The 23,067-nt window shown below is 53.9% G+C and overlaps 7 protein-coding genes across 7 annotated transcripts; 5 read left to right on the top strand and 2 right to left on the bottom strand.

Annotated features, from left to right (window-relative positions):
• Window positions 1-2,487: 2,487 nt before the first annotated feature.
• Window positions 2,488-4,146, top strand: BDY24DRAFT_336274 (cyclin family protein; the record flags this gene model as incomplete). Its single annotated transcript, XM_076637232.1, has 6 exons — window positions 2,488-2,796; window positions 2,965-3,017; window positions 3,143-3,340; window positions 3,449-3,527; window positions 3,620-3,829; window positions 3,952-4,146. 6 exons carry the CDS (start codon window positions 2,488-2,490, stop codon window positions 4,144-4,146), a joined length of 1,044 nt encoding a protein of 347 aa, XP_076500294.1.
• A 2,166-nt stretch (window positions 4,147-6,312) lies between these two features.
• On the top strand, window positions 6,313-11,420 carry UFD2 (ubiquitin-ubiquitin ligase UFD2; the record flags this gene model as incomplete). Its single annotated transcript, XM_076642985.1, has 23 exons — window positions 6,313-6,369; window positions 6,482-6,871; window positions 6,973-7,045; window positions 7,114-7,198; window positions 7,267-7,384; window positions 7,449-7,567; window positions 7,641-7,947; window positions 8,019-8,126; window positions 8,199-8,300; window positions 8,371-8,487; window positions 8,559-8,657; window positions 8,726-9,007; window positions 9,084-9,128; window positions 9,201-9,358; window positions 9,424-9,516; window positions 9,594-9,708; window positions 9,790-9,910; window positions 9,974-10,013; window positions 10,084-10,170; window positions 10,254-10,884; window positions 10,985-11,003; window positions 11,089-11,238; window positions 11,323-11,420. The coding sequence occupies 23 exons, from the start codon at window positions 6,313-6,315 to the stop codon at window positions 11,418-11,420; spliced, it is 3,414 nt and encodes a 1,137-aa protein (XP_076500295.1).
• Window positions 11,421-11,949: 529 nt separating this feature from the next.
• On the bottom strand, window positions 11,950-14,286 carry BDY24DRAFT_411890 (mitochondrial carrier domain-containing protein; the record flags this gene model as incomplete). Its single annotated transcript, XM_076642986.1, has 6 exons — window positions 11,950-12,007; window positions 12,111-12,555; window positions 12,794-12,968; window positions 13,165-13,262; window positions 13,425-13,577; window positions 14,019-14,286. The coding sequence occupies 6 exons, from the start codon at window positions 14,284-14,286 to the stop codon at window positions 11,950-11,952; spliced, it is 1,197 nt and encodes a 398-aa protein (XP_076500296.1).
• A 129-nt stretch (window positions 14,287-14,415) lies between these two features.
• On the top strand, window positions 14,416-16,100 carry BDY24DRAFT_438240 (uncharacterized protein; the record flags this gene model as incomplete). Its single annotated transcript, XM_076644343.1, has 6 exons — window positions 14,416-14,675; window positions 14,775-14,850; window positions 14,933-15,133; window positions 15,259-15,376; window positions 15,598-15,685; window positions 15,790-16,100. Exons 1-6 carry the CDS (start codon window positions 14,456-14,458, stop codon window positions 16,098-16,100), a joined length of 1,014 nt encoding a protein of 337 aa, XP_076500297.1. The 5' UTR covers window positions 14,416-14,455.
• A 161-nt stretch (window positions 16,101-16,261) lies between these two features.
• Window positions 16,262-18,755, bottom strand: BDY24DRAFT_376791 (Metallo-dependent phosphatase-like protein). Its single transcript, XM_076638699.1, has 6 exons — window positions 18,338-18,755; window positions 17,947-18,202; window positions 17,620-17,805; window positions 17,392-17,447; window positions 16,758-17,260; window positions 16,262-16,634 (listed from the first exon to the last, which is right to left on the bottom strand). The coding sequence occupies exons 1-6, from the start codon at window positions 18,678-18,680 to the stop codon at window positions 16,416-16,418; spliced, it is 1,563 nt and encodes a 520-aa protein (XP_076500298.1). The 5' UTR covers window positions 18,681-18,755; the 3' UTR covers window positions 16,262-16,415.
• A 151-nt stretch (window positions 18,756-18,906) lies between these two features.
• VMA9 (H(+)-transporting V0 sector ATPase subunit e) lies at window positions 18,907-19,465 on the top strand (the record flags this gene model as incomplete). Its single annotated transcript, XM_076642987.1, has 5 exons — window positions 18,907-18,945; window positions 19,022-19,074; window positions 19,152-19,199; window positions 19,297-19,337; window positions 19,431-19,465. The coding sequence occupies 5 exons, from the start codon at window positions 18,907-18,909 to the stop codon at window positions 19,463-19,465; spliced, it is 216 nt and encodes a 71-aa protein (XP_076500299.1).
• Window positions 19,466-20,135: 670 nt separating this feature from the next.
• Window positions 20,136-22,972, top strand: YKE4 (Zn(2+) transporter YKE4; the record flags this gene model as incomplete). The annotated part of the gene is made up of 15 exons (XM_076638700.1): window positions 20,136-20,251; window positions 20,390-20,520; window positions 20,700-20,811; window positions 20,942-21,115; window positions 21,193-21,442; window positions 21,537-21,643; window positions 21,729-21,772; window positions 21,859-21,899; window positions 21,988-21,994; window positions 22,072-22,083; window positions 22,168-22,259; window positions 22,336-22,417; window positions 22,488-22,580; window positions 22,671-22,749; window positions 22,826-22,972. Coding segments are annotated over 14 exons (1,289 nt in total), but the record flags the coding sequence as incomplete, so codon positions are not given.
• Between the last annotated feature and the right edge of the window lie 95 nt (window positions 22,973-23,067).

The following is a 23,067-nucleotide window of genomic DNA, read 5'->3' on the forward strand; positions in this document are numbered from 1 at the left end:
ACATCCCTTTTGTGCACTGAAGCACTTTCCTCCTCACCGTCAGCTCCCTCTTGGGCCTAGACTCGGGAGTTGTTGTAAGAAAACTCCTCTCTGGCGGCTCGTATCTTCGCGCGCATCAGAGAGAAGATCCGAACTCCAGCTGAGAGTAGGCAAGAAGGGGAGCGACGAGCGAGGAAGGGGGGACGAGGGGGGGAAACGAAGAGAGGAAGGAGGAGAGAGGAAAGAGTAGGATTTGGACTGCCCGCATGACGAGAGTGTAAGGACGAAGTGGATATGTTGAAGAGGAGTAGCTCGACGCTCTAACTAGAGCGTGAGACATTACAACCTCGAGCAACTGTTCCACCCTACCGTTCCAACCGATCCCAACCCACCCAACCTCGAGCCCTCCTCTCCCTCCTTCTCCTCCCTCCCACCTCGACCCTCTCGTCCGCCGTCCCTTTCTCCTTCCGCCTCCACCCTCCTCTGTCCACCTCGACCCATCCCAACCCCCGTAGCTTCCTCCCTCTCCCGGTCTCGCAAGAAGAAGAAAAAAAACGTACCCCAGTACATCGCCGTCTTAAGGGTCGATCGCTTTCCAGCTTGGGAGTGGAACGTTTGTTTCCCTTCTTGTTCGACCAGAAGAGGAATGGAAAGGGATTGAGTGAAAAGGGAAGAAGGGATGAAACAGAAGGGCTTTTGAATGGAGGTGAAAGAAGCAAGAAAAAAAAACGTAAAGAGAGAGAGAAGACGTATAGGGAGAGAGGAAGGAGGAGGGAAGAGAGAAGAGAAGGAAGGAAGGGGAGGAGAAAGGGAAAGGTCCTGAGAGGGTAGGTTTTTGGGTCCAGAGGGTAGAGTGATTCTCCGGGGACTTTCCCAGCAGATGAGGTAGAGAAGAGACAAAGCCGGAGCTTGTTCTTCAACGTGGGTGGATCTGCGAAAAGCGATTCTTTGCTCGACGAGGAAGGAGGGGGGAGGGACGCGGTTGGAGGTCAGGAAGGAGGAGGAGAGACAGAGCTCGAAAAAAAGAGGTGGGTGGGTTCAGCCTTGACGACGGGGAAGGAGAAGGATTTTTCGGTATGAAAAAGTGGATTTGGGAAGATGGGAGAGTGAACTAAAGCTCAGTGAGAAGGATATTTTTCGTGCTATAGTGAGGAAGAAGTGGTAACCAAGCCCAAAAGGGGGGACTGATTTCAGCCCTGAGAGAGAAAGAGCTGTTGTTCACTTTCCAACCACCTCCTTCCTCTCCTTCCTTCCCTTTCTCCTTCCCTCCCCTTCCTCTCAAAAGGGACGTTTCCCGCTCGCCTCTCCTCGGTCGCCTCCCTCTCCTCTCTCGTCAAGTCTTCCCTTACGACCTCTTCTCGACTTTTACGTGAAACCCTTCCGCTTCCCTCGCCTGGACGTTCGTTCCCCTTCTTTCCCTTCGTTCCTTCAACTTCAACGACCTCCCATCCAGCCTCCCTCTCAAGCAAGCCCTTTCAAACTCTCATTCCCATCCCACTATGCAACGAGTGAGTACTTCATCTTCTCCTCCAGCTCTTGCTCTTTGCTCTTCTCGGATGGCGGAGAAAGAGAGGAGGAGAGGAGGAGGCTGGGAAAACGAGAGTGTTTACGAGTAGATCTCGTTCAACACGACGAAGCTGACCCTCCCTTTCCTTCCTCCTTTCTTTCCTTCCCTCCCTCTCCAAGGTCCCCACCTCCCGTCGACCAGCAGTCCGGTCCAAAACTGCTGACGAAAACGCTCCCTCTGCTGCCACCCACTCTCGGAAACCCTCCTCCTCCTCCTCCTCTGGAGTCGCTGGAAAGGACAACGTTCAAGGCATCCTCCCTCGGACAACAAAGGCTGGATCCCTCGGTGCTGCTGCTGGAGCCAAGATGGTAGCTGCTGGTGTCAAGCGAAGTGCTTTCGGAGACGTTTCCAACAAGATCAAGGTACGTTTTGAGCCGCTTGAAGGAGGAAGGGAAGGGAAGGAAGGGAACGACGACGGCCTTGTTGTTTTGCGAAACGACGAAGATGGCTGGTTCGATGAAGACCTCTTCCTTCCCCAAGATATATACACCGTCTCGAGTGAGCTCTATACTGACTTCTACCCTTTCTTTCACTTGTTTTCTTTCTTGTTGTTTCTGTTTTTGCAGGATGGATCGTCAACCAACGACCCTTCGAAAGGAGGCAAGGACGGTGCCTCCAAACCTTCAACCTCTCAACGTCCTCGTTCAGCAACCATCAACAACACCACCTCCACCGCCTCTGCTCTCGTCAACGCCGTCTCCGCACGACCTCGTCCGACCATCTCGAAAACCAACTCGTCCGGTACCGTTCTCGACCAAACCCACCGACACGCCTCCTCCTCCTCCTCCCACCCAACTTCCACCTCCTCCTCCTCTTCCTCCCTCCTCAACCACACCACCTCCTCTCGGCAACCCGCTGCCTCCTCCTTCCCTACCATCCAACTCGACTCAGCCCCTCTCGTGGAACTGGATGAGTTCTACCCTTCAGACGAGGACACGGAGATGGCGGGTCCTCTCGACGGCGACGTTGACGACGAGGATGCTCTTCGTCAACAACAAGAGCACCACGTCGATGAGATCTCTCGAGGAGTCTTCGACGAGGACGGAGGGGAAGGGTTCTACAGTGAGGACGAGGACGAGGAGGTGGACGACCCGGAGGACTGGGTCAAGATGGGCGTGGAGGATCAGGAGGAGGTCGAGGCTGTTTTGGGAGAGGTGAGGGACAACTTCCAGGACGAGGTGGATCTCTGGGATACGACGATGGTGGCTGAGTACGCAGAGGATATTTTCGCTTACATGGAGGAGCTGGAGGTACGTCATCTGGTTTGTTTGAGGAGGGAGGGGAAGGAGGAGGAAGGGAGGGAGGGAGAGGGGAAAGCGACGACGACAGCGTCGAGCTGTTTCACGCGTCCTTTGTTGTTTTCCGACGTTTCGACGATGAACTGACTTTCTCTCGCTCTTTTTTTTTCGTTCTCTCAGCTCAAGACGATGCCCAACCCTCGCTACATGGAGTCCCAAACCGAAATCGAGTGGTTCGTTCCAATTTTTTTCTCCCTTCGCAGCCCCACCTCATCTCTCCTCGCTCTTCGACTCGTCCCTTCCTCCTCCTCACGTCCCTGACTCTCTTCCTTCCCCCCCTTCCTTTCGTCTCTCGCAGGTCCATGCGAACAACTCTGATCGACTGGCTCCTTCAAGTCCACCTTCGATACCACATGCTGCCCGAGACGCTCTGGATCGCCGTCAACATCGTCGACAGGTTCCTCTCGGTCCGAGTCGTCTCCCTCGTCAAGCTCCAGCTCGTCGGAGTGACCGCTATGTTCATCGCCGCCAAGTACGAGGAGATTCTTGCTCCTTCGTGAGTTTTGTCTTTCTTCTCTTTGTGCGAGGTTGACGACGATGGAAGGAGAGAGGAAAGACGCGTGAGCTGACTTTCCTCCTTCGCCTTTTGCTCGTTCTCTTTCAGCGTCGACGAGTTCGTCTACATGACCGAGAACGGATACACCAAGGACGAGATCCTCAAGGGAGAGCGAATCGTGCTCCAGGTTCGTCGTCTCTCTCTCTCTCTTTTTTCCTCAACCGTCGTCGTTCAACTTCCTCTTACTGACCTCTCCCCCCCCCCCTCTCCGTCCTCCAGACCCTCGACTTCAACGTCTCCTCCTACTGCTCCCCTTACTCGTGGATGCGACGGATCTCCAAGGCTGACGACTACGACATTCAAACTCGAACCCTCTCCAAGTTCCTCATCGAGGCCACCCTCCTCGACCACCGCTTCCTTCGAGCCAAGCCCAGCATGATCGCCGCCATTGGAATGTTCCTCGCCAACAGGATGCTTGGGAAGCAGTGGGTGAGTCGCTTCGTCCTTTTCGTTCCCTCCCTTCGTCCTTCTTTTCGAAGCCGTCGTCGTCGTGCGCTCCCTCCCTCGCCGTTGCTGACTCCCCGTTCTTCTTTCCCTCGCCTTCGCTTCAGAACGAATCCTTCGTCTTCTACTCGTCCTTCACCGAAGCTCAACTCATCCCCGGAGCCGAGTTCCTCATCGAACAACTCGCCCAACCCGAGTTCGAGCAGCAGTACGTCTCCAAGAAGTACGCGTCCAAGAAGTTCCTCAAGGCTTCGACGTTCGCTAGGGACTGGGCTAGGACCCATCTCGCTCTCGAGGATTAGATCCACACCACCACCATCCAACAACAACAACAACAACAACAAACCCTCTCTCTCCTCACACTCGCATAGCATCGTTTCTCTCTCTCTCTCTCTCTCTCTCTCCTCTCTCTCTCGTTTTCGTTTCCCTCTCTCGTTACCTCCCCTTCCCCTTCTTGCAAACCAATTACCCCCCTATACTTACTTACCTCTCTCTCTTCTCTTCTCTTCGCTTTTGCATTCCCTTTCGTCTTGGGCCAACTCCCCCCCCCCCACCCCCCCCTTTCCTCTTTTCTTGCACATATCACTGAACCCTTTCAACCCTCTTCGTTTCCAAATCTCCGTCTCTTTCAAACCTTCGTCTTAAACTCCGCCGCGTTTTTTTTCTTTTTTGCGGGTTTCTTTTTTTTTTTTAGACTGTGCATATCTTCGTTTTAACAATCCTTTCGTTTTTTTCTCTTTTTCCCCCTCTTTTTGCCCTTGCTCCCTTTGGGGTTTTTTTTTTCGTTGCGTCGTCGTTTCTCGCCTCATGTGTCCTTTCCTTTCCTTTCCCTGCCCCTTGCCCCTGGTTCTGTCTTTTCTGTCTCGCTCTTCCCTTTTCGTTCTTTCGTTAAACGTGGATCTGCATGGTCTCTCTCTCTCTCACACACACACTCGGGGACTGTTTCGGGCGAGAGGGTGGAAAAGGAAGGGAAGGAGGGAGGAGAGAGAGAGAGAGGAGGAGACGAGCTGAGTGTGCGGTCGATGAAGGCAGGGAGTGAACGAGGACGTTAAAAGTACTGATGGACACTAGATAGACAAGATAGGTAGGCGAAGAATTTGGGTAGGCGAGAGAGCGAATGGACGACCTGAATGCAGAGAAGAGGAAAGAAACAGACGCGCGCGTCAGTCGACGCGGCTCGCGTCGGAAAGAGATCCAAAGAGTGGGACTCACCATGACCTCGCATCAGCCGGACGTTCTCTTCACGTACAGAGATATAAGCTTCAACCTCTCTCTCGCCTGATCGACTCCCAAACTCTCAATCGCTCTCCTTCGCAAAACCCTGGCGACGAGTTCCCTCGACGTCGACTCGTTCGAAACCACGATCTGCGCTCCTGTGGATCCCTGAGTTCGGAAACGCTCCTGAACCCAGCCTTCCTAATGGTTCAACGGCGATGTGACCGAGACTTCCATTCAGAGGGAGGTGGTATAAACAACGCTCTAGTTCGGGGAACCACCCCGTCCTGCTCAACTTCGAGACGAGTTCGGGTGCACGAGATGAACGCAGGTCCCATCCTACATAGAGAGCTGCATGTCCGATCAAGAGGGGAAGGCTTCTCTTGGATTTCGAGAGGAGGGAGAAGCACAAGATGGAGATGCGCAGGGTTGAAGAGACGAAAGAGGTGCAGAGAGAGGCTGAGAGCGAGCTGGTTGTTGACGCGTTTTGAACCCTTTCAGTTGGTTGGATCCTGAAGCGACGAACTTGAAGGTGAGGGAGTCCGCCTCGATGGGTCTTCTGAGGCGAGTATTCGTGAGAGAAGGGAGATCGGGGAGGAAGAAGGTCGGTGAGGTGAAGGCGAAGGTCCCGCCTGATTTGGTTGAGCGAGAGGAGGGAGTTGATGGGAGGCGAAGAGGGGTTCGGTTGATACAAGATGGAAGGGAGGTCGGTTCAATGAAAACGTTACATGTAGGAGAAACAGAATAGAGGGGGGGGTACACTCTGAGATGAAAGAGACGAGCCAGACGGTCGAGTTCGTTGAGCTCGATGTGTCGGGTAGAGGAGTTCTGAAGCGATTTGAAGGAAGACGAAACTGACTCGGCAGCAGTAAACGAGAGTTCCTTGATCCGAGAGAGAGAAGATGATCATTTTGATCTCGGTGGGGAGGTGGAGCATCTTGGGGGAAGGAAGGGCGGCCGAGGAGGAAGAGTAGGGAGGGAGGAGGAGGGGAGAGGAAGACGAGGAGGGAGAATCCGTTCCAAGATGCTTCCGAAAGCGAGCAAGAGGATTCTTCGACAGTTGCTGCTTGAAGGTTCACGAGATGTCTTTCCTGAGACGAGAAGAGTGTACAAGAAAAGGGCGATGAGAAGGAGGAGATGGCGGGCAGAGGGAAGGAAGCAAAGCTCGCGAGCTTCGAGCTCTGTCTCCCGTCAGCCTTCCCTCCCTTCTTCCTCACCAACGCTCAGCATCGACAACTCGGAATCTCTCCATCATGTCGGATGCTCCTCCACCCCCACCAGCTCTCACTCCTCAAGAGGAAGCGATGAAGGTACGATCCCTCTCCTCCCTTCCGTGAGCCTCAAGAAGTCATCTTGCTGACCGTCCTCGTCCCTCCTCCTCCTCCCCCCTTCCCGCTCGTTCCCTCTCCTTTGCTCTTACAGATCCGTATGAAGCGACTCGAACGTCTTGGAGGAGGAGGATCCGCTCCTCCCAGTCCTTCTGGATCTTCAACTCCTCCTTCTCAGCCTGCTTCCTCCTCGACAGCTTCAACTTCAGCTTCCACCTCCACACCTCACCTTCCATCTCCTCGTCTTCCCATCCCTACCCCTTCCTCCCCTGCCTCTCGTCCGACACCTCCAGCAGCAGCAACAAGAGCTCCCGTAGCTTCCTCTTCGACTGCTCCTGTTCCTTTCAAGAAACCCTCATCCACAACGCCTACTCCTCAAAGGGTGGAGGTCAAGCCCAAGGTGGCAGCGAAGCCGGTTCCTTCGAAGTCGTTCGAAGACTGGGAGAGCGATTCGGTTGCTTGGGTCTTTGGAGTTACTCTACAGGTAAGTTCTTTTTCCAGTTCCATGTTGAATGACTTCCGAGGTGGGAGCTTTGAAGAGAGGGAGGAGCTGACGGGAGGCGCTTTCGGTTTTGGTGAGCTCAGAAGGAGCGAGCTGAGGCTGTCGACTGGACCATCACCTGGCTCAAGGAGCTCTCGGAGGAAGTCGAATCGGAAGGTACGTATATACTCGCAGCACTATCCTTCAAGAGTCTGCTCCTGATTTCTGTTTTTGGGTCAATCTAGGCGCTGCCAAACCTCTTCGAACCCCTCCCTCTCTCGCCGATCGAATCTTGATCGCTCGACTTTCTCTGGATCCCAACACCATGTCGTGAGTTTGATCTCAGTAGAAGGTGATCTGATGTCGGCTCTGACTCTTCGTTCTTTGAACTCTCGCAGGGACAACGTCGACGAGCTCCAGGTCATCGCGTCTCTCCCTCAGTCCGAGACCGTCCTCGAGTACCTCGTCGGCTGCTGGAAGAGGTTGTATGCTATCAAGCTCGGAGCTGATCGAGAAGTGAGTACATCATCATGAGATCGATCTCCAGATCCAAGACTGAACTCTTCTCTTTCGTTTCCAGGGCTATTCTGCCGAGCAGCGAGCGAGTTGGGCCACGTCGTTCGAGGAGGTCAAGGAAGCCATCGTTGGATACATCGGAGAGACTCTCCAGGATCCAGAGATGTTTCCTCAACCACAAGGGTGTGTATCCTCGTCACGGCTGTCCCTCCTCGCTTTTGAGAAGCTGACCCGACTCTTCTGTTCTCCTTCGCAGCAAACCCGTCGGAATCGTCGAGCTCCTCCCTCCCGTCCTCTCCATCGTCTCTCCTTCCCCTTCTCACCCAATCACGTCTCAGCACCTCCAGAACCTCTCCCTCCCTCAACTCTTCTCGGACCTCAGCGCCAAGTTCGCCGAAGGAGACGAGTTTGCTCAGCAGATGCTCTCGCCAGTCCTCAGTCTGATGCTTCAGGAGTACTGGAAGGGAAGCGCCGAGTCGAATGCCACGATCACCGGAGACGGTTGGATCTCGTACATGGCTGCTCTTGGGAAGATCTCGGAGGCGAAGGAGGTTGCTTCTCTGGTGAGTCCGCTTCTCTCGCTTCTCGTCGACGAGGCCGGCTCTGAGCTGAACTCTTCCCTTTCTTCTCCAAGCTCCCCACTCTTCCGATCTGGCTTCTTCCTACCGCTACTGCTCCTCAACTCGAGTACATGTCGCTTCTTGGTCCTCTCACTCGACTGAGCGTGTTCCCTCGTGAATTCGTGAGTCTCCTCCCTTCCTCTCGTCTTCCGATCTTCGACCACTGACCTTCCTTTCTCTGCGTTTCCTTCCAGCCCGGAATCCCCAAGGAGTACTTCTCGAAGCCGACCGAGAGGAAACGTGCCGATATCGACAGTGCTCAGGCTACTCTCCAAGGGACGCTTTTCTCGCTTCAGGTTCGTTCCTTTCCCTCCTCCGCTTCCCCACGAGCCTCGAAGCTGATTCGAAGCTTCATCGCTACTACAGGAGAGTCTCTTCTCGATCTACGGAAACATTGTTCGATCCAAGCCTGAGGCTCGAGAGGCTGTTTTGGAGTTCTTCGCCACCGTTGCGAAGAAGAACGAGAAGAGGTCGGGAATGCGAGTGAGTTTCGACCCGTCGCACTTTGAACCGGCTCGCATCCTCGCTCACCACTTCTGCTTTTCCTCTCACAGGTTGATCGAGGTACAGTATCTTCGGATTCGTTCATGACCAACCTCCAGATCATCCTTCTTCGATTCTTCGAACCCGTCATGGACTTCAACTTCTCAAAGGTGTGTCCCTCTTTGCTTCGTGAGACTCGAACGTTCTCGACCTGACCCTCTCTTCCCTTCGTCTTCAGATCGACAAAGTCGACGCCGACTACTTCCGAAAGTCCACTCGACTCTCTATCTCCGAGGAGACCAAGATCCGAGCTACCAAGGAGGAAGCCGAGGAGTACTTCGCTGCTCCTCCGACCAACTCAACACCTATCAACTTCATCTCGGAGGTCTTCTTCCTCGCATGCGCGTTCCAGCACGTCGGACTCGGAAAGACGGTCAGCAATCGAGGAGAGCTGGAGAAGAGGTTGGGAGATCTGGAGAAGGAGTTGAAGCAGGTCGAGGCTGATGATAGTTGGAGAGGAGTGAGTTTGATTCGGTTCGAGAAGACGACTCGGGAAACGAGCTCTTGCTGACCTCCCGCCTTCCTACTTTCCACAGACTCCTGCTCAACCTCAGGGAGAAGCTATGATCAAGAAGGTTAAGGTTAGTACAGCCCATCGATCGACCTCAGTCTTGTCGAGAGCTGACACTTCGACGCGTCTTTTTTTCGATCAGGACGACATGTCTCGAGTTCACTCCTACATCCACGCCTACGACACCCAACTCCTCGACCCCGATCTTTTCTCTCGAACCATGACCTTCCAGAGCTTCGTCATGACGTGGTTCGTCAGGATGGTCGATCCTACGCACAGCTACCCGAAGGACATGATCAAGTTCGTTCCAACCCTCCTCCATCTTTCGTTCGTTTCTCTTTTCGCTGATCAGTTCTACCCTTCAGGCTTCCGCTCCCCGCCGAAGCTCCTATGGCCTTCCGAATGCTTCCCGAGTACATCCTCGAGGATATCGCAGAGTACCAGCTCTTCCTCATGGCGTGAGTTCTTCCCTTCGCTCGAGTCCCTGCCTTCGAGCGTCTCGACTGACGCGTCTCCTCCTTCCTCCTTCGATCAGCCACCGACCTCAAACCTTCGATAACTCCGACCAGACCAAGCTCATCACTTTCGTCATCACTTTCCTTTCGGGAGAGTACGTCAAGAACCCTTTCGTCAAGTCGAAACTCGTCGAGGTGAGTCGCGTCTCCCCTTCTCCTCTCCCTTTTGTCCGCCTCTTCGCTGACTCCGCCTGTCCGTCGGAATCCTATTGTCAGTTCCTGTCGATGGGATGCCACCCTTGGGGATACTACCGGGAGGGAGTTCTCGGACCTGCGTTGAGCTTCCATCCCCTCGCCGTCGAGCAGCTCGTCCCTTCGTTGATCGGGTACTACATCGGTGCGTTTCGTACTTTGCTTCCCTCACTACGACCTTCGCTGACCCTTTGTTTCATTCCGACAGACATGGAGGCTACTGGAGGTCACCAGCAGTTTTACGACAAGTGAGTCTCGGAATTCCCGACGCGTCGAGTTCGACGAAGCTGACCTCGATCCTCTTCCGATTACCTTCAGGTTCTCGATGCGACGACATGCCATCACGATTCTTCGATACCTCTGGAAGAACGCTATTCACCGAGAGACCTTCCAGAAGGACGCTATGTGAGCTCAACTTCGAGCCTCGTCTCCTTTCACTCTCGTCCTTGAACGCTGACCTTTTCTCCTCTGTCCCTTCCTCTCCTCAGCGACAACCTCGACCGCTTCGTCGTCTTCGCCAACATGCACATGAACGACTGCACCTTCCTCCTCGAAGAATCCCTCACCAACCTCGCCGCCATCTACGCTCTCGAAACTGAAATGGCCGACAAACCCACCTGGGACGCCCTCCCTGAAGCCGAACGAAAAGACAAGGAATCCAAGCTCAAGTCCGCCGAGGGCCAAGCAGGCTGGTCTACCGATGGAGGTCGTCGAAACATCTCGGTCCTCAAGGAATGGACCTCCTCCGTTCGAGAACCGTTCCTCAAGCCCGAAATCATCGATCGTCTCGCTGCCATGCTCTGCTTCAACCTCGCTACGCTCGTCGGACCCAAGATGCAGGAGCTGAAGGTCAGGGATCCGAAGAAGTACAGGTTCGATGCGAAGAGCTTGCTGGGAGAGCTGTCGGATATCTTCAGGAACCTCGGAGTCGAGCAGAGGTTCGTCGAGGCTGTTGCGAAGGAGGGGAGGAGCTACAGGAAGGAGATCTTTGTGAGATTGGCAGGGATCTTGCAGAATCGAGCGGTCAGGACACCGGGGGAGATTCAGCAGATCGTGCTCTTCTGCGATAAGGTCGAGGAGACCAAGGCAAAGATCGAGGCCGAGGAGGAAGGAGAGGATGTGAGTCGAGCGTTTCGTTTCTTCTTCTCGTTTCGTTTCGTTCCCCCTCTTTGCTCTTCATCTTGCTGACTGTCTCCTCTTTCTTTCACTTCCTTTCCAGATCCCTGACGACTACCTGGGTGAGTCTTCGCTCTCCTGTTTTGTAACCTCTCGTGCGACGACCTTCAAACTGACACGTCTTCCTTCGTCCCTCTTCGTCTTCAGATCCCCTCATGTACACCCTCATGCGAGACCCCGTCATCCTCCCATCCTCCAAAACCACCATAGACCTCTCCACCATCAAAGCTCATCTCCTCTCGGATCCTACGGACCCTTTCAACCGAGTGCCGTTGAAGATCGAGGACTGCTTGCCTGGTTCGTCTCTCTCCTCCTCTCTTCTTTCCTTAGCTGCTCGAGCTGAACTCTTCCCCCTTTTTCCTACCGTGTGCGTGCTCGCAGACGTCGAGCTCAAAGCCAAGATCGAAGCCTACCTCTCGGAACGACGGAGGATTCGAACGGTCGAGCCGATGGAGGTCGACGGGTTGCCCTCTGCCTGAGCTTTTGTTCCCTCTCTTCTCTTCGCTTCTCGTCGCTTCGCCCTCGTCGCTTGTTTTGTAGCTCTACTTTGATTTTGGTTCTCGGATCTCGCATCTATCCTTTCTCTTTCTCTCGTCTTCACGATTCTCTCTAGACATCGAGACCAAGACCGACGAACGAAAGAAAACATGCGACTGATATAGAGCGAGCGAGAGGAAGCAAAGCGAAGGGATGAGGGTGCCGTGAAAGATCGTGCAGTCTAAGGGAGGAGCATTAGGAGGCAAGAGGGAACGAGAGTAAAGCAGTACAGAATAGACGAGGGATATGCAAGGGAGAGAACGGGCGAGAGGAAAAAAAAAACTAGAAACTACAACTGGGGGAATCTGAAAAGAAACGACGACGTTCGAGGTTGAACTAGAATCCTGGGAGAGGAACGGGGTATCGTCTAAAGAGCTGAAAGAAGTAGAGGGTGACGCAAAGAGGATTCAGAATCCAACGACGAGCGAGCGAGTTTCGACGCGTCCTCCTCCTCCTCCTTTCGAAACACGCCTACGGATCGTGCTCGCCGTTGTTGAGCCGAGTGAGGTATTGCATAATGAGTTCGTACCTACATCGCCAGGTCGTGAAGAAAAAAAAAGTCGTCAGGTTTCGTTCAAGGGAGGAAACAAGATCGAAGGAGAGAGAGAGAGAAAGAGAAGCAGAAAACTCACGTCAGCATCGTCGCCGCACTACTCGGTACAGTCCTGACCAGATTAATGCTCAACCCTCTATAGAACCCCTTCCATCCACCTTCCTTGTAGATCTTCTTCACCGTCTGGTTGAATCCTTTGTAGGACGTCACTCCTTGACGAACTCCGAGACCTCCTCCGACGCGAACGTGAGGGACGGCTTCTCCTGCGACTAACGGCGAAGCTGCTACGGCTGGTGTTGGTATCGGCGGTGAGGAGTGTGGTGGTGGTGTAGAGGAAGAGGGAGACATGGCGGAGAGTGGTTGTGGAGGAGGAGTGTGAGGATGAGGGGAGGAGGAGGCTCGTTGGATTTGGAGACGTGTTCGAACGACTTCGTGAGGGTAGGTTGTTAGAGAGGCGACCATTTTGGAGAGTGCTGAACAGAGAAGAATGATGTGGGAGGGTAGAGGAGCTCCGTATTCGGGGGCTGAACGAGGAAGGGAGTAGGAAAGGAAAGGGAAGGGAGGCAAAGGTGTGAGCTTTGAGTTTCGTTTCGTCTTCCCACTATGATTTCCGGACAATTTGCTCCAAATACGACCCCCATCCTTGCCCTCTGAACGACCTACGCCTTCTGATGGTTCTGACCAGCTCCTACCCAGCAGCTCTGCTTCTCGAATACAGAGAGACGGGACGACGAAGAGAAAGAAGGGACGCGAACGACTCACCAGCCCAGATCTTCAATTGCTCGTATAACGGAAACTGAACAGCGACATGACTGACTCCCATCAGACTCGGAGTTAAACCCTTGTAGAAAGCCTTGAGACCCTCCGTCCGGTAAATCGTCCGTATCGCGTCGACGGTGTGTCGATACTTCTTGTCGCCGTTGTTGAGGTTCTGAGTCTACGACAGAGCAAGACCGAAATGCCAGATGGCGTGTACGAGATGAAGGAGAGTGTGGAGGACGCGGAGTGGAGTGGTGATGAGGAGTGCGAGGAAGGCGAGTGGGAGGGAAGGAAGGAAGAAGGAACGAAACGAGGTCAGCTCTCCTTCGTCCGATTCGAGGGCTGAAAAAGCGCGTCGTTGGACTGGGACTTACCATGAACCTCGTCTTGATCAACCATAATGGATTTGTGACTATCGTTCCAGTCGCTCCAGCCGTCATAGCAGCTACGATGTGGAGCCAGATGACAGGTTCTAGAAAAGAAAGAGAAGAGGAAGAGAGGTCAGCTCGGTCGTTCCTCCTTGGCTCCTGCTTGCAACGTCCCTCTCGCCTTCCAACTGCTCTAACACCCGCTCGCCTTCTCACTACGAGCCCAGAAACATCTAATGATGCCGAAGTTCGAAAATGGAACTCACTCTTCCCAGTCTCGTTGGCAGCCAACCTCGACTTGACCTCGTCGTACACGCTGAAGTAAATCGCCCACGTTGGTAGATATCCGAGAATTGTTGGACCTAAACCTCGATAGAATCCTCGTATTCCTGCTTGAGCGAAGATCTGTCGGGCAGTAGCTGTGATGATTGGAAGTGGGGAGGGAGATAGACCGGTGGAAAGAGGAGGAGGGGAGGGAGAGGAAGGAAGGAGACGGGGGTTGGGTCAGCTTGAGCTTGAAGGACGGCGAGCTCGTGAGAAGAGTGATATGAAGCGAGTGGTAGGTAGATAGGTGAGAGAGTGAGGGTGTGTGGACGTCCCAAAGAGCTGAAGAGCATGAGAGGATGGGAAGAAGGCAAGATGGAAGGAGAACGGCGAACTCCTTTAAACCTGTCGAAGGTCGGTTGGGGAAGCATGAGCTCCTCCATCCTTCAGTATGAGCTTGTTTGCCGTAAACCCAAGCCTAATGGCTTCCGAACCCTTCAGAGTCCATCTTCAAGGGAGAACATCGCGCTTCCGAGGACGAGGAAGGGAGAGGGAACAAGAAATAGACGAAGGAGAAGAAGAGGACGACGACGTACCCAAGACGCCTTCGTATCCGACCTTCCCCCTACCAATCTCCTGAGCTTGTAGCCTTGTCTTGAGGACGTCCAGAGGGCACGTAACCACGCTTGATATCAGTCCTGCTCCGGCTCCCGAGACCATGGACTGGTTGAGGTGTTTGAGGTGGTGAAAAGGGATGCTGGATCCTATAGAACTCGTCGTTGCGGATGGCTGGCTATAAAGCCACTTCTCTTGACGAGTGGGAGGTTCGTTTGATGGTGAGGAGGAGAGAGAGTAGGAGGACATGGTGAACCCCGGAGGGTGGGAGGAGGCGAGGGAGGGACCAAATGCAGTTGGAGGTGAAGCCGCGAAATGGTCGACGATTCCTCCTTTTGTTTTCGGCCCCACCATCTCCTCCTTCTTTCCCTCAAACGACAACGCTCTCTTTCGCTCATCCCTTCGCGGCCTCTTCGCCATGCTCAGATCTATACCCTCTACCTCGAGAGCTTCAGCAAAGGTCGTTCAGACGAGTCTCGGATCGCCTTCCTTCCTCCGCTCGGCTGGATCTCCTCCGCTTCGTCCCTTCGTCCCTGCATCTCTCCTCGTTCGACCTTCAAGATCTCAAACTTCAAGTCTGCTACTGCATCAAAAGAGGCGAGTGACCGTCGTCCCTCCAGAAGCCATTCTCGAAGCAGGTCAGTCCTGATCTTGGATCGTTCAAACGATTCAAGAGAGATGCGAGATCGCACGAGCTCACCTTCCCTCCCTCTCCCTCCTCTCTTTCCTCTCGATAGATCCCAACCCTCTACCGACGTTCGAACCTCTGGTAGAGCCACCTCTCAAGCCTAAACCCTCTCGAATTGTCCACTAGTCTGTCCGAACTTTCTCCGCCCTCTTCCTTCCTCCTCTCCAAGCTCATCACCTTCCCTCCTCTCGTATTTCCCTCCTTCAGCCACACGCCCAGCATCACTTCCGACCTCTGCAGAAGCCTCTTCACCGAGGTCACCAACCACCATGGATCCGGATCCATCTTTATGAGCGTCACCAACCCTTTCCCTCTCGAGATCGATTACTCGCTCGTCGAAGGAGGGAGGCCGACCGAGGAGCAGTGGCAGGAGATGAGGTCGTTCATGAGAGAGGAGAGGAGAGAGAAGTCAGCATAGACCTGTTTCATCATTGATCATCTAATCGTACTCGGTAGAACAAGAAGTTATTGCTGACCAAGTTGTCAATCTCCTCTGTGTCCTCTTCCGGTTTGTCTCTTTGCGACGCGTCCAGATCTCTCCAAGCGGTACCCCCAGCAGTCCTCGTCGAGTCAGCGGAGAACGACGAGAAAATCTCTGGTATACCAAAAACTTTCCATTCCCCTATGGTGGTGAATTACACGACGAGGAAGGTGCGTCTTTCCTTGAGTTCGCCAACCGCGTCGTTCGATTCTTGTTTTCTCCATCTGCCGTCGGTTCAGATCCTCATCGTCTTGAGCTGACTCTCTTTGATTTTAACCGTTTCCACTTTCGCTCTGTTTCCACCCTTTCTTCGCTTTCTCTTCGTCCCTCCCTCTCCTCCCCGGCGCGTCGTCTTTTTTTTTCCCCTCTTGGCCTCCCTTCCCCTCTCCAGGTCTGTCGAGGTCCTGCCATGTTCTCCGAAACCGAAAAAATGCTTGCCGAACTCCGAGTCGCTCAACACGAACGTCTTCGTCTCGAAGGTCAGCCCGCTTTCCTCCAAGCCCTTCCGACCTTCCCTCCTCCGTCTGTTCCTTCTTCCTCATCCTCCCGCTCACATTTTCATCCTCCTTTTTTTTTTCAACAGCTCTCTGGGACGCCCATCTTTACTCCCAAGGCATCAAAGCCCCTAAACGAGAAGAACCCAAACAGAACTCGATGTTCTGGTGGGAGAAGGCCATCCTTCTCCTCGCGGCTACCTTCGTGCTTGATCGCTGGGTGCTAGGGACGGAGTTGTTGGGGAAGTCGAAGAAGAAGGAGAAGAAGAACATGGGTCGGAAGGAGAGGGAGTTAGACTTGGGCGGGGGCGGTGGGAGGGAGAGGGAGGAGGCGAGGGAGAGGAGGGAGAGGGAGTTGACCAAGGAGCCGGGGTTTGGTGGGAGGAGGAATTGGAGTTAGGGTTGAGTCGAGGGGTTTAGGCTTGGTTTTGATGATTTTCACGATTCGAGAAGTGCTGGACGGGAGAGGGAGGCAAAAACGAAGGACGCGTCGTTCGATTCGACGCGTCTTCCCATTGTTCGATCTTGCGAATGAAGCTCGAAGAGCACCACAGCTAGTACCTACAGTAAAATAAGATCGCATCATAAAGTATCATTAGAGTAGTCGAGTCAGAGTCAGAGCAAAAGACAGAGCAGTCCATACAAAACAATCGAGAACAAAATAACGAACGAAGCATGAAAAAAAAGCAACAACCCTCCTCCGCCTTTCCAAAAACTACTCCCCCAACTCACAATCCAACCCGACCACCCTCCCCTCGTTCTTGCCGACCATCACCCTCTTCAGATCCCCCTTCTCCATCCAGCTTGAGCTCTCGAGATCCAAAGTCGTGAGATCCCCGAGAACGAGAGCGGAGAGACGTCGACCGTAGACGCAGCCGGAGTCGAGACCGAAGGAGTGTTTCTTGAGGTCGAGTCCTCGGCCGGCTGCGTGACCCTGTTGAGAGAGAGAGAGAGAGAACCGGGGAGGAGGGAGGAGAGAGAGAGAGAGGTCAGCTTGAGAGACGGAAAGAGAGGGCGGGAAGCAAAAGGAAAGAGAGCGATTGAGTTGGGGACGTACATAGATGATCGAGATCGGTTCACACGAAATCTCATGCTTCTCCTTCTTGTGCTTCTTCCCTCCCTTCTCGTTCTTCTTCTTCTCAGCATCCACCTCTCCCTCCCCACCCATCTCTCTCTCTTCGCTCTCCTCCTCGATTTCCCAAACCTCCTGCTCCTCACTGCCCAATCTCATCTTCCCCTCCACCGGAGTCTTCGGTCCACCCCTCTTCCGACACTCCTCCATCACCTCGTTCCAAACCTCGCTCCACCCCGCATCTTCCAGCGTCTCCTGCGAGACGATCCCGTCGTCGTCGATGGAGCGCATGTTGAGGACGTTCCAGGGCACGGTGTTCTGAGGGATGGAGGTGAGGAGGAGGAGTTCTCGAGAGGTTTGGTTGAGCGTGGTTGAGGTCGGGAGTTTGGGGTCGGGGAGTTGCCAGGCTGGAGGAGGGGAGGAGCGAGGGAGGGTTGGGTCGACGGGGAGGAGACCGGCGTGGACGATGTGGGTGGAGAGGGAGGGGACTGAGGAGAACGAAGAGGGAGCGTGGTGGGAGAGAAGAGAGAGTGAGCTAAGGAGTCGAGAGGGGCGCGTCGAGAGGAAAGGGGAGAAGGAGGGAAGAGACGCGTCGAGGAAGAAAGAACGAGGGACGCACGATGCAGAACCAAAGGCAACGAGAGCAAGTACTTGTAATCCTCCTTCGTCATCAACCTACACAACACCGCACCACGAAGGTGTTGAAAAGAAAAAGAAAAAGATCAGCCCTCGTCTGATCGTCCCAAGCTCGACTGCGAGGACGCGAAGGTCCTCCCTCTCTCCTCCCCTCCCCTCCCTCCCTCGCGCATTCCCTCCCTTCCCCAGATCGAGATCCATAAAAACTCACCTAGCAATCTCGAAATGCTCTCCTTGCCACTTGAACTTCTCTCCGTCCATCGGCAGATACCCAGCCTTCTTCCTAGCGTAGCTCTCGCTCCACTCGTCCAACTCAGCAAATGGCCATCCTCCGGGCAGGACGTGCTCCATCCACGACCTCCATTCGATGACGGGTTGATCGTGGTTCCCTCGGACTCTATATACGAAACAGAGACGAGCGAATGAGAGAAAAACAAAAGGGTCAGCAACCGAAGGTTTCAAACCTCGGGCGACGCGTCTCCTCCAATGGACCTCTCCCAACCCGCAGAACTGCGAAAAAAAGAAAGATCGGACGCACCCCATCACCTCGTACTTCCTCAGCAAAGCCAGGACCTCCAGGGGGTCGGGTCCTTTGGCTACAGTGTCTCCAACGTGAAGCAGAACGTCCTTCTTGGGTTGGTAGTTGAGTTTCTTGAGGAGCTTCTTCAGAGGAGCTATGGAACCGTGAATGTCTCCTACAATGATCAGACGATGAGAGGGTTTGCTGATGGAAGAGGTGAGGGAGTGCGAAGGAAGGCTAGCGACGTTGAGGAAGTGAGAATGAGGCGAGGGAACTGAAGCACGTTCATGAAAAAGAAAGGGGGAGAGAGAGAGAGAGTTGAGTTTCAGCCCGAGCTCAACATAGCGTTCGAAGTTGGAAGGACGAAGCTCGATATCGGGTGAAGGTTTTTTCATGAAGGAAAACTCACCTAGAGGGTTCGATCCCTTCTTCGCATCGTGTCCTCCTCCAAACCAACCAGCTGCTCCTTCCTCGTCTGTCGAGAAGAACGAAAGAGCGAACACTCCGAGGAGGAAGGCGAACACGACGAAAGCACTTCCTTTCCTTCTCCATCCCAGCAAACGATCGCTCTTGGGTGAGCTAGAGTAGGTTTCTCCTACTTCGTCCCATCCTGAGGTAGCTCCGTAGGAAGGCGAAGGCGTGCGGGTTCGAGGGTGTTGCTTGGAGGAGGCAGGAGTGGAGAGTCGTCGATGGAGAGGGAGGGGAGGATTCGGAGGTTGGGTGCTGTTGGGAAGGAGAGGGGAGGTGGGCATGAACGAAGAGGGTCGAAGGGAAGAGATTAGGATATAGAGTAAGAGGAGGTGGTGCTGGTGGTGGTGGTTGGTGGTTAAAAGAGTGAGAATCGAAGTCGCAATCCTTCAAGACCGTGCTTGAGCTTGGACGACGAATTCAAGCCCGTCGAGCCTCGATTTCCGTCGCCCGAAGCTCAACTCTCCCAAACCGTCATCCTCCTCCTCCCAAAAACAACAACAACCAATCATGGGTGGATATCTCATCGTCATCGTAGCACTCGTTATAGTGAGTACTCTCCCTGTGTCTTCATCGGTTCAAGCTCAAAGAGAGCGAAGCTAACTTGCCTCGTCCGACTCTCCAGGCTGCTCTCTCCACCGTTTCCTGGTTCGCTACTCCCAAGGGAGTCAATCAGACGTTCGTCCCACCTTCTCCATTCTATGCTTGACAAGCTCGAGAAGCTCATCCTCTCGCTTGGTTTGGTGTGCCTACAGTCTTCTCCGAACCTCGATCCTCCTCACCCTCACCGCTTGCTACCTGATGTGAGCTCGACCCCTTCCTTCCTTCTTCTCTCTCTTCTCTCCACCTTCCCCTGCTTCCTCTCGCTGACTCTCACCTATACAACCATCGTCTTTACAGGTGGGCCATCACCTACCTCGCTCAACTTCATCCCATCCTGTGTACGTTTCCTCTCTTCTCGAGTCGAATCGAAGGTCGAACCGGACTCAAGCGAGAGCTGACCTTTCTTGCTTCCTCCTTCTTGCGATTCACAGCACCAAGGCGAGGAGACCTTCGTTTCGAGGATTAGACGCTTTGCTCGTTTCGAATAGGGGGGACTTGCTTCGGAAGGGAGCAGCGAGGGTCTGGGAAGGAAGGGGAGGAGAGATGGAATCGATGAGCTTCTTGGAACTGTCTTTGGGACGAGGGGAGAGAGAGCTCTGTAAGTCTCGTTTGAGCTCTGGGAGGTGGCCTAGAGGCTGGAGGTGCACCTCAGTTGGCACTGGGTCGAGTTTTGAGGAGCGGGGAGGAACAGAGGAAGGAGAAGGGAAGGAAAGGAAGCGAGCTCATCGACCACGGTGACCTCCGTCGTCCTTCCCACGAGACATCTCAACTTGAGCTCGCTTGTACTTCGAGTTCAGGGATTCAGCTGACTCTCCTCGTATCGTTCTAGAGACCTTCGTCCCGACTCTGAGTTCCAACCTTTGACCCTCCGACCTTGCCTCAACTCGAAGCTCGTCCCCTCTCTCTCTCTCTCTTCCGTCCTCTTCCCTTCAGCCCTCCCTGGCTGCAACCTCATTTCTTCGAGCTCTCGTTTTCAAGCAAATTTGAGATCAACTCTGACTCTCTCCCATCCTTACAAAGTCTACTTTGACCGAAGAAGCTCGTCATTTGTTTCGAAAAAGCCAACCATCTCGGCCATGAAAGGACTCACCTTTCATGAACTCGTCGCAGACTCCCTTCCTTCTCCCAAACTCTCACCATGGCTCCCCGTTCCGCCCTCTTGCTAGCCCTCTTGCTCGCTCTCGTGGCTTTAGCGATCCCAGCGTTCGCACTCCTCAAGGAAACAGATTCGTTCGCTCCTTCGCCCATCTACGTGAGCTCGTCCACTTCAACCTCCTTCTTTCCTTCTCGAGATTTCGTCCATCTCCTCCCTCGCTCCCGCTCCTTCGTTCCACTGACAAGATTCAACATTGGGTTTGGAATTGGTGTTTGCGCGTGCTGCTTATAACAGTTGAGCGAAATAGAAGCCTGCACCCCTGTGAAAGCTTTGAACGACATCAGGATCCAAGCCGAAGAAGCTCAGGGAGGGGAGCAGTCTGCGTTCATGAAGAAGGCGTTTGCTGTTTTGTTTCCTTTCGAGTCGTGAGTCCCGATCCCTTTGCCGACTCTGAAGGTTCTTTCCTTCGAGGATTTGAGGTCCTAGGCATGAAGGGAGGACGAGGGAGCGAAGGAGGGAGGGAGGGAGAAGGAAGGACGAACGAGCTCGACTCGCGACTCGAGCTGATTCGTCTCTCGACGGTTTCGACCTTCGTTTTTTACAGACCTGGATCCAACGCCTTGCTTGCAACCTTCTACATCTCTTCCTTTCCCAACCTGATCCTTGCGTTCATCCCTCCTGATCTGGACCTGAAGAACTTGAACGTCATGATTGCCGTTCGTTCAGCCCACTTCCCTCCCTCTCTCTCCCCCATCGAGCTTTCTCGTCCACTCACGACCCTCAGCCCAGCATATTACGCGTCCGATTTCGCTTGGACTGACTTCCTGATGTTGTTGATTCGATCAGTTCGCCACCGGAGGTCTTCTGGGCGACACCTTCCTCAACCTGATCCCTCACTCCTTCCTCGGCGAGCCTCACCCTTCTGGGGATGTCAAGATCGTCGTGGTTGAGCCGAAGAGGAACGTCTTGGTCGGCTGTGCGATCTTTGGAGGGTTCGCGTTGTTCTTCATGCTTGATAAGGTGAGTTCCGCTTCTTCAACCGCACCTTTTCTTCGACTCGACTCGACTGACGTTTCCTTCTGTTTGTGTGTGACCAGACGATGAGATACCTTTCTTCCCTCGCTGGAGACGATGCCGAGGAAGGAGGACACTCGCACGGACACTCTCACGCTGCTCCTTCGACTGCTAGGAGCTCGGCGGTGGAGAAGGACTCGACGACGGGAGGGGAGTTGAGGAAACGAGGAGTAGGAGGAGCTGCTACTTCTGCTGGAGAGGTTGCGGGTGTTGCTGAGGAGGTCAAGCACGTAGAAGGACGGACTTCGAAGGCTGGAGCTTACTTGAACCTTTGTGAGTCCCTTCGAGAGGAAGGACGGCGGGAGAGACGCGTTGAACTCGAGCTGACTTCTGATTTGTGTGGGATTGGACGGACGACCGTGATCAGTCGCCGACTTTACTCACAACATTACGGATGGACTCGCCATGGCTGCTTCGTTCTACGCTTCGCCTGCTATCGGTGCTACGACGACGTTGGCTTGTTTTGCTCACGAAGTCAGTCGTCTCTCGATTCTCTTCCTTCCGTTTTCTTCTTGTTCACAGATCAGCCAACTGATCGCATTCGCTTTTATATTATTAGATTCCCCACGAGATCGCGGACTACTCGATCCTGATTAAGAGCGGGTAGGTCCTCTCTCGATTCGTCTAGAAGGCAATGCGTCTCCCCGTTCTCGAAACTCATCTCTCGCTCCTCGTTTTCCTTCGTACAGATTCACGAAGAAGCAGGCTATGGGTAGTCAGTTCATCACCGGTGAGCTTCTTTCCCTCACCCTTTTTTTTGTGATCTTTCGATGCACGAGCACTGATCTCCTTTTTCGTTTTCCCTTCTCCCTCTTCAGCGATTGGGTTCGTTCTCCTCCCCCACCTTCCTTTCCTTCTTGACCTTCCGTCTGATGCTTCTTCCCGTTGACTTTCACCTGCAGAGCCTTCGTCGGGTTCGTGCCCCTTCTCCCTCTCTCCCCTTACTCTCCGCTACTTTACTGACCTCGACCCTCTCCCTCCTTCCCTCCCGCTCGCAGAACCTTCCTCGGGATCTTCATCCAGAACCTTTCGGCCTCTTCGGATTCTCACTCTACCGTCGCGCCCGATCTCGTCGCAGGAATGCTTACCAGTCAGTCCATCGACGCGTTGTCGACTTGACTTCCACGCTGACCGACGCGTTCCTTTCCTCTTCTCTCGCTCCTCAGCTTCCACTGGAATCCTCGGTACCTCGCTTCACGCGTCGGATCTGACCATCCCTATCGTTGCTGGATCGTTCCTTTTCATCGGGTATGTTGCATCTCTCTTCGACTCTCGTCGAACATTTCGTTGACCTCTCCTCTTTTGTTTTATTTCGCAGAGCCGTTACGGTGGTCCCCGAGCTTCTCGCTGACTGCAAGTCTGGAAAGCAGCTCATCAAGGAGATGATGGCGATGGGGGTTGGGATCTGCTGGTGAGTATCTACCTCGTTTTCGAAGGGAAGGAGGAAAGAGTCGAAGACGAGGAAGGCTGACTCGAGCTTTCAATGTCCTTCTTCTCGAAGCATGGCTTGGCTGAGCTGGAACGAGTAATGCGTTTCATCCCAAGGTTTACTATTGTAGAAGGGGAAAGGTTGCTCACTTGTAGGCGACTCGCACGACGAGCACGTCTGTTTTCATCACCACAACCTTGTTTGAATCGTTATTACTTTTCGTACAGTCATAGATATATCGCGGACTCCTTTGGCTATGAAGGTTCGACGTTTTTTTTTCTAGAGGAGCAGAAGCGAAGAAAGAAAGGGGAGGGGAAGGAGCGAACGTCTCGAGGAGGAGCGCGACCATGATGCTGGGGATGTCCTTCAACTGGCCGTAGTTCTGCGATGATCCTCGAGTGACTGAAACCACCGAGACTCTAAAAAAAATCAGTTTGGGAAAACAGCACGAGTCAGCGTTAGATAGAAG

Source organism: Mrakia frigida, assembly GCF_051309035.1.
Source record: "Mrakia frigida strain ATCC 22029 unplaced genomic scaffold BDY24scaffold_3, whole genome shotgun sequence".
Classification (NCBI taxonomy): domain Eukaryota; kingdom Fungi; phylum Basidiomycota; class Tremellomycetes; order Cystofilobasidiales; family Mrakiaceae; genus Mrakia; species Mrakia frigida.